General features: G+C 39.1%; 1 protein-coding gene across 1 annotated transcript in view; it reads left to right on the forward strand.

Moving 5' to 3' along the window:
* The window catches only part of LOC306966600 (dolichyl-diphosphooligosaccharide--protein glycosyltransferase subunit STT3B-like), a 62,055-nt gene that overhangs the window by 22,781 nt on the left and 25,446 nt on the right, over positions 1–13,828 (forward strand). The window contains exons 2-4 of the mRNA XM_079561399.1: positions 8,217–8,325; positions 11,222–11,509; positions 13,264–13,329. Of these exons, the coding sequence (XP_079417525.1) occupies positions 8,217–8,325; positions 11,222–11,509; positions 13,264–13,329 (463 nt within the window). The remainder of the gene's footprint in view (positions 1–8,216; positions 8,326–11,221; positions 11,510–13,263; positions 13,330–13,828) is intronic.

Genomic DNA, 13,828 nt, shown 5'->3' on the forward strand with positions numbered 1-13,828 from the left:
TCCTAAGATATTATTAAGCCTTACAATATAGTTCCCCTTTTTATCCGCTTAGAAAATCGACATGTTTTAATTTTGTGTAACTATACTTGGATCGTGTAACTCTTCATGTAACCCTATTTAAATAGGGAAAACGTGGAAGAGCTTGGTCACTTCTAACTTAACCCCTGTTTGGCCCCATAGAGGAGAGGCTTTTGCTAACACCGTCTGTGCTCTGGACAGGAAAAGACCAGACAGGTACGCATGAACTCATCTAAGCTCAGGCAAGAACGTATCTCAGTATGTAAAAACGGTGGCCTGTTCCTTTTAAAGATAATGGACATATCGCGCCAAACACGTTCTGTATAGATTGAGACTTGTTTTGACTTTGATGTTGACTTTGTTTTTATAATTTTATCAAATGGAGATGAAAATGCCTACAGTTTCTGGAGAGCTACAAAGCAACAACTTGTCACGCTATTTTATCCATATTCCACCTTTTATATTCATCATAAAGCAAACTGTCTAAAATAAATAATGAATTTACTCTGTTTTTCTGTGACATGTTTGACCAGTGTTTACCCTCAAATCATTTGGTAATCCTTTTGTTCATAATTCATTTTGTTCTTGATTACATTTGTGCAATTCTGTCTGTATAGTCTTGGACCATAAAATGCTTTATTGAACTTAGTAGAGTGTAAAATATATTGTACTCTTCAAAACGTTCTGACCAAAAGACCGCTCCCCCTCCATAAACCTTTTATGTGTCTGGTTTAATCACAGCTCCTCAGTACTCAGCCAGTTTCCTGCACAGCAGAATAGGATTTAGAGGAATTTGATGAGATTTTACAAAATGCTTTTGTGTGAGGTCCTGCTCTGAGCTCTAAACCAGCTTAGCCACCTCCGTCCTCTTTGACTTTAACACCTTTACTATAGTTCAAACTCGACATAACGCGGCGTGGGGGCTCTTCATATTAGCTCTCCAGTACTTAGATCCCAATCCCAATTGAGGGCTTTATTTATTACGGAGGAATCTTTTACGTCTTTGGCAAAAGGTAATCCCTCTCTTCATAAGTGTCAAGCCAGTTAACAGGGACATAATGCTACTTTGCCAATAACATTTTTACAGTCAAGAATTTGTCTTATTCACAATCAACAATCTTGTGCTATTTCTGCAAACAATCAGAAATGTGCTTACAAATTAATTTCTTAATTTTGATGAATGTTTATCAAAAAGAGAAGTGACTTTGCAATTAATTACAAACCTGATAAACGTTGATATTGTAATTTTCTTTTCAAATGTATTTATTTAGAATTATCTTTAAAATGATATCGTCGATCACTGAAATGACGGAAAAGGTGACGACATTCATGTTTTTATTGAACTTTCTGGAAATAACCCTTGGAAATCCTTGTTGGAGTCAGTGCAACATCTGCCACTTTCTACATTCTATCCTTTACTTCACCTGCTGCCATTTCCATTAATATCCCACTTCCTCTCCTCCATCTCCCGCTGTAACTGCCTCTCAGATATCAGCCACGGGTCGAAACCCAAACCAAAAAACAATGAAAAATCACAAGACGCGTGGCTGCCTCTCTTCTTTCCCGTGGACTGTGAAATTAGATTTGTACCTAAAACAGGAGGCCCACTTTGGAGATGATGATAGTAATTTAGAAGCTTGTTTGCCATCGCGCACAGATGAAAAGGTAGGTAAGGGCTGTGTTTCGTTTCGGCGATGGAAAGCACTTTGTAGGTTGCACCACGCGATAATGTCACTGACAGAAGTACAGGTGGACGATGGCTATTAGAGTTTCCATCTACTTCACCCCAGGCTGCAATGACCCCGGCCCACTTGTGCACATGCTTCTGACTGTCCCAGAAAGGCTTTTAAGCTCCAATCTCGAAACAAAATGCCCTCTGTAACCTCCATCTCCTCATACAACAGTGAAGGAGGGGCTGAAGGGTTTGTATGGGTCAAGATTTCTCGTATAGTTACAATAATAGTTGTTGGCTGCATAGTGCATACCAATCACAAAATAAACATGACCATCAACACTTTTAATTGTTGCTCTTGCTTTGATATTGATTAAACCGTTCAAAATCACAATTCGAATATTTCCACTTGATAAAGCTACATTAATTCCAGAGCAGGAGCACTGAAATTGTTCATCCATGGACTCCATTCTCCAACACTCTTAAGCACTACACCTGCCGATAAACCTATTTATATGTTGTTTTTCTACTTAAGCTTTAGTTTATCGCTTGAACAACATCCACTCACTCATCCACAGCTCAATTGCTTTTGCTGTTTTGTTTTATTGCAAAACCACAACCGTGCACCTGTGGGAGTGCTATTCATAAATCCTAAGCAAATGTCTTTTTGCTTTTCCATGTCTTTTAAATAAACACCATTTGTCAGTCTCTGTTCAACGCAGTAAAACTGGCTCTTGATTGATGGGTTGCATTGCTAACTTTACATTTGCTTCATACCTCTTTTATGACCGATCCTATGAGCCGTTATAATAAAGCCCCAGATTCCCCCTAAATGACGGTAGAATTGTACACAAGCTGTTTTTAGCAAGTTCATAAGTAAATATTATTTTAATGTTGGATTGTATTAAGTAGTGTTATTGGAATTGGTAACTTTGTTTGTTTCTTCTAAATTTTAAGTTGCTGTGTTTTATAGTTCAGTGTCTTTCCTGCCACGAGCAAACATTAAACCCATTGTCCCAAGCCCAGAAAATTGTCTGGATGATTATTTGGTGCAGTAAATCAAAGGATTACTGTTCAATAAATTCCATGAAATATTCTGAGACATGATATCAAATCTCTCGTGTGGATCACCGCTCGTCCCACCAGTGTTTTTTTCTGTGAATGAAGCTGCTTGGATCCTCGGAGACAGCAGCAGAAGGTCACTGCTGTCTGCTGAGCTGACTCTGTGGCCTGTTAAAGGTTGTTAACTTCACTTGTTTGGACATTGACCAACTTTAACTGTACCACTGTGGTTCAAATATAGGACAAAGAGGAAGAGTGTCATGCAGTGGAAGGAGAGCGAGGCCTTCTATTTTTACAATAGGGCACATATAGATGAGATTGAGTAAAATCTCTAAGGCTTTGCTTGTAAAAAGAACAATGTACTGTGACAACCTTTTGGGGGAATCACTCTCCCCAAACCTAAAATATACATTTGTTGAAACTTGAAAGGCAGTAGATAAGTTGTGGTTTGATTTAGTAAATATTACAGTGCAGCAGAAAGTGTCTGAATGCTGAGGCGGCGGCTGCTCCCAGGAGGATTGCTGTCAGACGAGGCTTACAGTAGCTTTCTAAATAAAATACTGCATCTGCTTGGAGGAATTTGTGCAGAGTAACTAATATGAACAGCATGCATACCTCATGTGGATCATATGCAATAACCATCATTAGGCCTGTCACGATAACGAATTTGAAGTTCAATATATTGAGACAGGAAAGAATCGCGATAAACGATATTATGGACTCTAACGATACTAGATATTGTCACCTCTCAGGCTTAAAAAGACCCTAAACCTTTGTTCTAAAAGTGCATCATCATATCCTAAAATACAGCACAAGCTGCAATAAACATGAAACATAATGTAACTTAATTGGCTTCAGTTAGAAATTAAAGTTTTACAAAGAAGAAACAGGGGGGGGGAATACTACTAAATGTACAGACGATAAACATCAACCCCAAAAATGTATCGTTTATCGAATTTATTGAACGATAAGTTGATATAGTAATTATCATGACTGCCCTAACCATCATGGTATATTGTGTGGTTTTTTGGTAATAATTCCAAACACATCTTGACTATAGTGATCTAAAACAGCTTATTCAAATACTTCACACTTCCATCGCTATTCTTCCTGGTTGAACAAGCGCTCTGTTCCCAAGCACCCCTCTCCCCAGCACAACAAACTTCTGTTACACACCGGCAGGACTAGGGCTCGACCGATATGGAATTTTGGGGACCGATATGGAATTTTGGGGACCGATATGAATGGGGTTGGCATGGCCGATAGTAGATATATTGGATATACAGTGTCGGCTAATACTGATTTTTTTGATTGGTTTTGATTGGCCGATGCCGATATACACCACTGATATTTTGTCTTTATCTTGTTGCAAAATTATACACAAAGGTCTACAACATAGTAGACGTAAAATAGGTGAACAAAATGGTGACCGATATGTTTTTGCCTGTCAGCATAAGCATTACCAGAGATCCGAGGGTAAGGGAAGCACTTCCTGGTTACAAGCTTGAGTGAACAGCAGTCGCCAGGGATGAATCAAAGATTACTCAAACATCCGCAAATGGCTCGAAACACAACTTCAAGTCTTTGAAGAGAGTACTACATTCTAGCACAGTTAAAGCTTGATCAAGTAGATTTTGCATATTTTTTAGTCAATCAATAGCAAAGGACTTTCTTTTAGTTCGTCGTGTCCTTGGGCAGGACACTACAATACAGGATTAGCAGTACAAGTGTTAGCCATGCTTATTGTTATTATTAATTTAGTCTTATTGGGCTTAACATTATTTCCCTCCACTGAAGTCTACTCAATATGGTGTGAAAACGAGGACCATGGCTTAATGCTGATATACCCGCTTGTGATTCACAGCTTCAGCGCTGCCTCCTGGGGAATAACAGCATTTTACAGTAAGCCCCATGAGCCGATGAAAGGCGTCAGGGATTTACAACGCTATAAATCTCCCAGAAACATTTTTTTTTTTTTGTGTGTGAATTATTTATGCTCTTAAATCTGTAATGCCAATTGGGTGAACGACAGATGTTTGTATTTTTCATCGTAACTTGACAGGCTGCCAGCTAATTAGTTTGCAAAATGTCTGACTGATACCACGTCCTGCAAATACTATAACTGACACTTGCATTGGGATCGCATCATCCCAAATGCCTAATCCTGAAACATTCCACTTTCTGTCAAATTCTTAGAAATACATTACAGTAACATCTGAAATATTCAATAACTACACACAGAACACTATAAATCCAGCATTTATGTCTTTTTGATGTTGAAGTAACATTTTAGCTCATTCTAACGGCACAGTGTCAGCGCTTTAGTTAAAAAAAGAGTAGAAATAAACCCTTGGATGCTAGTACAACAACCACAAGCCTTACATTTAGCCAACATCATTAGTTTATCCAACACTCTGAGGAAGCAGAAACAAAGACACAATCTGCACCAAGTTTTTGTATGGGCTTTAGTTTGCTTTTCAGTTACCAAGGTTTTCACAGTAAGGCTGAAAATCTGATTTGGCTTAATTAAAAAAAGGGCCTCTCCTGCACACAGATCATGTACTTTGTGGTCCCAGGCTGCCGTGGACATTAATTAAAAAATATCTACCATTTCATTACTGTTGGGACCACAAGGAAGTAACGAAGCAGTGCAAGACCAAAAGAAATAACAAAGGAAGAGATTCGGCATATAGCAACATTGCATTATTTATAGCAGAAACTCCATGCAAACACGTCTGTATCCTATAACAATGGAGGCCTTTGACTCTCATTATTGATTTTTTTGCGTATGCAGAGGAGCTATTTGCTAGTGCAGGTATAAATTGCCGGTCGTTATTGAGATCGCTGTGTTTGTTTGACCATTGAGCTCAACCTTATTTCCAAGATTGATTAATAAAGAAGAGGGTCGCCGTTCTCATTTACTGTTGAGCGATAAACTCTCAATTTGGATGTAATGAGAGACTGCTGTTGCAAAAATTGTTATTTTTTGATAAGACTTTGAAGTATGCTCAGTTTCAGAAAGTTTTTGCCATTATGGTACGTGTCGAATTACTTGGTCATAATTAGTCTGAAATGTCTTCAATCTGTTTACCATCTGTGAATTGTAGTGGAGTTGCCATCAGAACCGTCTGGACTGTTCTCGTCATTTCTTGTCTTCAGAATTTTTGTTTTTTGGACTTGCTTCTCTCATTGGACACTCAAGCACATGCCAATCAATTCAGAGTCGCCTTATTTGCTTTCACAGACAGATTTCACCACTGTGGGTTCGCGGTTGTGAAGATTAGTCGAGAGGTTTGCGTTGGGACAGCGCTACATAACTTTTCGGTGTTGGAGCTTGGTAATTAGTGTCTTTGTATAAGTGGAAAAGATCTTTCTTCATTGAAAGGGAATTTGTTAAGTGTTATGAAAGTTTTGTGATAAGATGTGATGCACTGTTTTGTGTATTGGAGGTCAAACTTTTGCCATCAAGACATTTTTATCAAGACTCATCAGCCAATCTACCTAATAAGTCTTTAGATTGTGGGAATTATGATGAATGCTCGGTCTAAACCAAATCTCAACCAGGAGCAAACGAGAACAAGGCGAAATTGTTGCCATATTTTGTAAACCACTCTTCTAGCGTATCCCCCTCGATTCCTTCTCCATCTCCTCAGGGGCCTGGGCCAGCCATATGCCTCCATCAGAACTGTGTTTATTTCTATAGTGGGCCACTAGTTTGTGCTTAGCGTGAAGAAGTGCACTGGGGACCAAAAGACTAACCGCTGTGAATGAGCACAGCTTGTCTGAGGTCCAAAGCAAGATTATTTGTACACGAGCCAAAGTCTATTTACAACAAGCTGCACACTATATTGTTTCCCTTGAAAAGAATAAGTGGGTGTAAACATCTTGAGGGAAGAGATGCTGAGATGAATGCCATGGGAGAGACGAGAGGTGGTTTTCCCTGTGGGTTTGTTGGACGCACCAATGTTTGTGGACAATAAAGCCGGCTGTTTCTATTCTGATGTTACCTGCCCATGGGATGTTTCTTTTGTTGCTTGTGCTTTACATTGCGTCCGCATCCGTCAACATTGATGTAGCCCAAGCTGTCAACTGAATTATGAAAGCACCCTCCATAAGGATGAATAGAAATGACTGAAAAATGCCAACACCGCTGGGAGTGGTGTTGGCAGTTCTTAAGATGTTTTTTATTTTATTTTTTTTACCTTGAAAATAACACAAGCGTCAGTGCTAAGAGTTTTCATTGTAGTGGATTGAAAACAGGTTTATTTGCAAATACTTGTGTTATTGCTCAACATCTTTGTCTATTTGCAGAACAGCCTCGCCAAGGTTTCCTGTTATTGGAGGGCAATGTGTTGTTATGTCAGTTTGACCTGATCAATACCATGCCAGTTCATTCACAACATGCCGCCTTCCTGCAATATCAATGTTGTATGTGGACTACATTGATGTATACTGGTTGTATAGTGTCTCTCCATGTGCACTCAGTGGAACTCATGCTTCCACACAGACATGTTTTAAATGTCTGAACACCAGTTAGGATGAACTTTGAACACCTTTCACTATTGTCACAGTAGATGCTCTCATTAAAAGGATTCTTTTTAACTAATTTTGGCAGCTCTTTCAGCTTCAATAATTTTCTCACTTGTTTGCTAATCTCCATATTGTTTCACTCCCAACACTCCAAAGCTTTGACTCACGCGGGTGCTTTCATTGATCTGAAGTTCTCTTGCTGCAGGATTTAAAATATAGCTGGATTATTTTTGATGGATTTGTCCCGAGGCTTGGTTGGTTTAGATAGAAGTCATTATTTTAGCAAACAAACAACATAAAAGCTTTAGTGAAGCACTAATTCGGTTGAGATTTTAAGATTATAAGTATTTTTTATTTTTTATTTAAAATGCCAGAAAGTCCTTTTTAACTAACGTCTGAGGGATTCCTTTATTTTCTGTCTTATTATCAAAGAAGACAAAGATATCTGTTATCACGGACACATGTGTGTGAAATAATAATTACAGATGAACCAAGTCACGGGTTTGCAAAATGCTTGAATATGGTTTGTAATATGTTCAGATTAAAAATACAGTATGCCTTACACTACAGGGTCACACATTCACCCATTTTGATGCACTAGATGAATAGTGGGTGTCCCTCGTCTCACAAAATCAGCTTGGAAGTCTTGATCTGAAAAATGTTTAAGATCCCTGGTAATTGATTATCAAACTTGAATAACAGGAAAACTCAATGTCAAGTCAAAAACGGGGATCTAGGACTAACCTGGAACTAAATCAGGACTTGGCTGGATTGATATTTAATGTTTAAGTAACTTCAACTTCAAACAAACAAAAAAGAAACAAACCAAACAAAAAAATGCTAAACTAAGCTGGTCTATCTAATCAAACATAAAAGCCTTAGCACTTCGAATATTAGAATTTTGCTCTAAAATCATCTTTTGTTTTCCTTTCAGGTTCAACTACAGGTCGACTCACCATCTCACCTCCAATGGGTTCTACGAGTTCCTCAACTGGTTCGATGAGAGAGCGTGGTACCCTCTGGGCAGAATCGTGGGGGGCACAGTAAGTGTTCATTTCCGACACATAATAATCACAGTTGACACACACGCGAGGGTGAGGAGGGTGGAGGGTGAGGACTCTAAAGTGGGTTGTGGAACCGTTTTCAGTATAGGTTGCGAGCCTTTCCCTGGGAACATTTCTTTCAATATCCATCTTGAGCCTGAGTCTGTTAAAATGACTTATCAGCTTGTTTTGTCTTTGTGTTTTTAAGGTATGCACCGATACCAATACCAGTATCGGGTATCGGGCCGATACCACAGGCTTGTACTCATACTCGTACTCATTCAGGAGGTCCCGATACCAGAAACCGATACCATTTGACTTGCGGCCAGCGCACCTACAAGGCGCACCTCTCAGCTGAGGAGAGAAAATAGCAACAAACTGGAGAATTGTTTAGTGGAAATAGAATAATCCACATAGAGCTGACTTTATTACAGACTGCACTCTCTAAATAAGAGTCTGTGCTGGATTTAACCAGAGCTTAATGTTGTTCGTGCTGCAGCGTCTGCAGTGTTTACAACATACAGGCTAGCGTTGCTAACTCGCGGCTAGCAGTTTTGGCCATTCTGACGCCGTTTTATGCCCAGGGGTTTATTCATCTGAAAAACTAACCCAGCGACTAAAAGTCCTCAGAAAATCCAAATTAAAGACATACAGCATGTTTATATCGAGCGAAAATGAGCTGCAGCAGAACAATGAAAACGCTGTAGCTACTCGCTAAGTTACTACAAACACACGAGAAAATCCTCACGGAGCTGAAGTAAAGACGAAAAGAGACCATCTAAGTAACATCTCAATACTATTGTTAAATATCAAATATATAAATGAATAAAGCACAGGCATTGGGGAGCTTTTGGACATGGGCTTTTCTGTTTATGATGGAAAGTGCAATAAAAATTTAAAATTATATTGAATGAAAATAAAAATAAATAAATAAATGGCATCAGCACTGTTCTAATATAACTACTCTTAAATGTGTCGCCTACTTTACTTAAGGAAATGTACATGAGTAAATTAACTAATTACAAACCAATCTGCTGTGAAAAAAGTAAGAATGTTGAAGAAAATGCCTTGTACTCGTATCGGTATTCGGTATCGGCGAGTACTTAAATCCAAGTACTCGTATCGGTTTTAGAAAAAGCGGTATCGGTGCATCCCTAGTGTTTTTAGGCTTATCTAATACTTATCCAACTATAATCTGTGGGGAAATACGATTTTTTTGCATTATATAAGACAAATAACGTTTTTATTTGGGTCGCAATTTGTCTTCCTTGCGTGATGGTGGGTCCCAGTGCCACATCACTGGTTTAGATGATTACAGTCTATTATCCCTTATCTCAATATTCAACATGGTTCTTCCATCGTGTGTTATCCTGATATGGTGCAGACCTGATCCGCACATCTCTCCCTGTTTTCCCCTGTGTGGATGCGCTCACATTCACTGTGCAGATTTGCTGGATGGGCAAACTGCTCTTTGGGGATGCGGTGCATGAGTAAAAAGCATTGAACTGATTTGTCTTCATACCGGCTAGAGGACACACAGACGAGGATCATTTTAACACGTCATTACTCAGCTCATCTCTCGTGATTCCCCTCTCCTCTCGACTGTACTATGTGTGTGCAGGGGTCGATGGATGAGAATTAATTGTTGTGGGCTAATCTGTTCTCCTGAGCTCGACTGGAAGGGTTGATATTAGTCAACTAAACAGGCTTTGACTTTGAGAACGCCACATGAAGATGAATGTTGTCCTAAATGCAAAGCAACATATAAACATCAAACACGCGTATCACTTATACATCGCTGGTGTTTTGGGGGGTCTGTAAATGTACATTTTTGAAACAAACTAGGCCCCAGAGTGGAAAGTTTTCAGTGTGCAGTTCACGGGGCTCCAGTGGTTCAGCCTCGTTGGAACTTTTCCTAAAACGATGAGATCACAGCGCCAGCGTTTATGCACAATCTGCTGACCTTATAATGCCTGTAAAATCCCACTCTCCTCTGCTCCACCGCAAAAACTCACCAAGGCTTCCGCTCTGTCCATGATCTTAGAACAGTCCTTTCACTGACAGCGTCGATGCTGTTGTCCAGTCAGATTTGAAGCTTAAATTCCACTTTTAGAAATCCATGGAGCAGGTTTTAGATATTTGTCTTTGTCTTATTTGGAAGACTTTCTGTGGTTCAGCGCCGCACTCAGGCCTGACACATGTATTACAGCGTATTCACACACAAGTGGATCCACATGAATGCGCACATTTACTGAACTGGCTCCATGTTTACAGAGAGAATGTTGTTGTAATTCCTTTTTCTTCATTATTTTAACCATTTTGCTTTCTGTTGTCCACTGTTCTGTATGTGAGCGATTCAAAACTAACTTTGTGTGCAATCCTTTTATTACACACATTATACATTATACAAAATAAAAAAAAAGCTCACTCAAAAATAGTATGAACTAAGGCTATTGTCAGGTGAACTCACAACAAAATGTTTTTGTGCACACCACCAATGTACACTGTATGAAAACAGTTCATAAATTGCCCATTCAGTGGAAAAATAATGGCAGTATCTTGCTCCCACAGCAGAGAAAAGCTGCAGGAACAGCATTTTCATTTGTTCACACACTGTCTGCACCACTTGTCAATATCGGTTGTGCTTTTCACTTCATATTAAACTAAGCCTGTACAGCAGCGAATGATGGGAGAAAGATTGAGTTTCTTGGCTGTAATAAAAATCTTTCAATATGGCTATAATGTCTTTTTCGAATGGGCCAGACAGTGTTACTGTAAATCTGATGATTTTGTACTGTAACTGTATAATAGAATAATAGACTTTGACACTTTCTTCATTTTGTGGATTTTCTTTATGAAGGATGAAAATAACTCCATCTTTGTTTTCTTTCTGTAGGTTTACCCCGGGTTGATGGTGACCGCGGGGCTCATACACTACGTCCTCAATCTCCTCCACATCACGGTCCATATACGGGACGTTTGTGTGTTTTTGGCCCCCGTTTTTAGCGGTCTCACGTCCATCTCCACCTTCCTGCTGACGCGAGAACTGTGGAACCAGGGGGCCGGACTTCTGGCGGCATGTTTCATCGCCATTGTTCCAGGATACATCTCCAGATCTGTGGCCGGGTCATTCGATAACGAGGGCATTGCCATCTTTGCACTGCAGTTTACATATTATCTCTGGGTAAGCTTTCTGTTCTATCTATACAATCATTAGTTTACATTTTCATTTTGGATTGTATAGCGACACTTTCTGTTTACTGTCATTGGAAAAAGTGTACAAAACATCCTAATTACTTAGACCAGCCATTAGCAAAGTCCAGAACATTGCAGCCTCCTCATCCATTCAGAAATATTAAAAGTAAATAAGTATGTCTTCTCTATTCTAAGAAATGTGCTTTTTATTTTACCTTTATTTAAAGCCACACTGCATGGAATTTTACCTAAAAAATCTAATTGAAATACAACCATTTATTTTATGACAGATATTTTCATCATTGAAAAATACCATGTAAATGTCCAAACAAACATGTGCCTTTGCTGTGAGCGGCTCAGCTTTCCTAAGACATGACTAACTTTACTGGGAGCGGGACGTCACCAGCTCGTCTCCATGGAGATGTGACTAAAGTCAGCAGAATTTGTGATTTAAATGAATTAAATCCTCATCCAAATCCAATAATAGCATTTTCTGGTCATTAGGAGCATCTTTTGTACTGATGGCAACAGTATAGTCCAAAATGTTACGCAGTGTCGCTTTAACCTGGGATTAAAAACCTCTTTTTCAAGGGAGTCCTGGCAGCAAAGGAAATTGTTTTTATTCCATAACTAAATTTACATAAAAAGCAACATCTCGCAGTTGTATAATAATGTAGCCATTAAATATACATTTCCTTTCAAGATCAATTTATTTCAGCGTTTTCGTTTTGTAAACAAGCTTTGGGGGCCCCCATTTAGTGCCACTGAGGCCCCCCAGGTGGGCTTGGTCCCCACTTTGGGAAACCTTTGCACTGGCTCCTCATTTCTTATTGTGTTGAGTTTAAAATACTCCTATTTGTTTTTATATGTCTTCATGGTCATGTGTTTTTAAAGTGCTCTATAAATAAAGTTGGACTGGAATTTGTTATTTATATTTTTTCCCTTTTTTTAATTACATGACAATGGCCAAAAACCTTTCACACGTCTTTCCAAATTATCCTACTTTGAGACTGGTATTACCAACATTACATCTGATACGATATTTCAGAACTAATACAAAGTGATCTGGTTTTGCCCCAAGCTGAAACGAGAATAAATAAGTGTTAAGCTCCATTTGCTGATCCTCCATATGATTTCAAGCCATTGCTGCTGCTCATGCTGCCTTTAAATCGGCCCCCATTCCATCGACTATTGTTGCCAGTTTACGTGCGCCTCTCATGTGACATTCGTGTGACCTGCAAAATCTCGGTGCTAATTTATAAGACACTTTAGCCAAGAACAAGTGACTAATGTATTTGACCTTTGTGCAGCCTCACTGACCAGACTGATGAATAAAACATTGTGCTAAATACAGCCAAACACTGACAATTTGAAAAGTGAGAGACCAGTTTTGCTTCATTAATGCGCTTTGTTGTGCCTATATATTCATTATATGGTGGATATTTTAGTTATTGTAATCCTATGTGGTTTGACAAGTGTCTATATGGGCTAATGTTATTCATAGAGAAAGATAATTCACATTTCTGCTACACAACTGAGATTTAAAGTAACAGCAGTTCCAATTATAACCACAGACGTCTCTTGACACGTAGGGAAAAGCATAACCTAGTTTGAAAAGTAAATTTGTTGCTCGTCACACTAGGCATAACTTACAAAACCACAATTTCTGTTATCGTCGGTAGAGCTTTTGCCGTCATTAATTGGTTGTGACTGTTAAACACATTTTCTCTCCTTTCTCTGCAGGTCAAATCGGTGAAGACGGGCTCTGTTTTCTGGGCCATCGGGTGCTGCCTCTCCTATTTTTACATGGTACGTTCTGTGTCCTACATTCATGCCAAAAAACATCCCACCGCCTGGCTAATCCTGGCCAAAACTCGTCCCTAAACAAGAACGGAACAAAAGCCGAGTAGTAATAATAAAGCAGGAATATGATGAAGGGAGTTGTAGCAATTTGCATCATGGCTACAATGTTGATACTTTGACTCGTTGTATTTAAAAAATTTAATCACAAAAATGACCCGGCATTAAGTGGGATCATACAGTAATATTTCAAAATGAATGTGGTAAGACTTCTTAATTCTTATGAAGAATCATTAACTTCAGTAAGCCTGCTGCTTTTTAACCATGGGGCTACAACAAAAATGCCTGTGTGTTATAAAGACTTTCACGTCATGTCACAAAACCTCTATTATTGTGTCCTATAGAATATTTAACTGAAGTTGTTGGAAGAGGGATAAAGCAGATTATTTGCACATAGATTTCCTTCACCCACTGACGGTGCGTGGATGAATCATTGTACGCCATGACG

The sequence above is a fragment of the Gobius niger genome, assembly GCF_951799975.1.
Source record: "Gobius niger genome assembly, chromosome: 8".
Classification (NCBI taxonomy): Eukaryota; Metazoa; Chordata; class Actinopteri; order Gobiiformes; family Gobiidae; genus Gobius; species Gobius niger.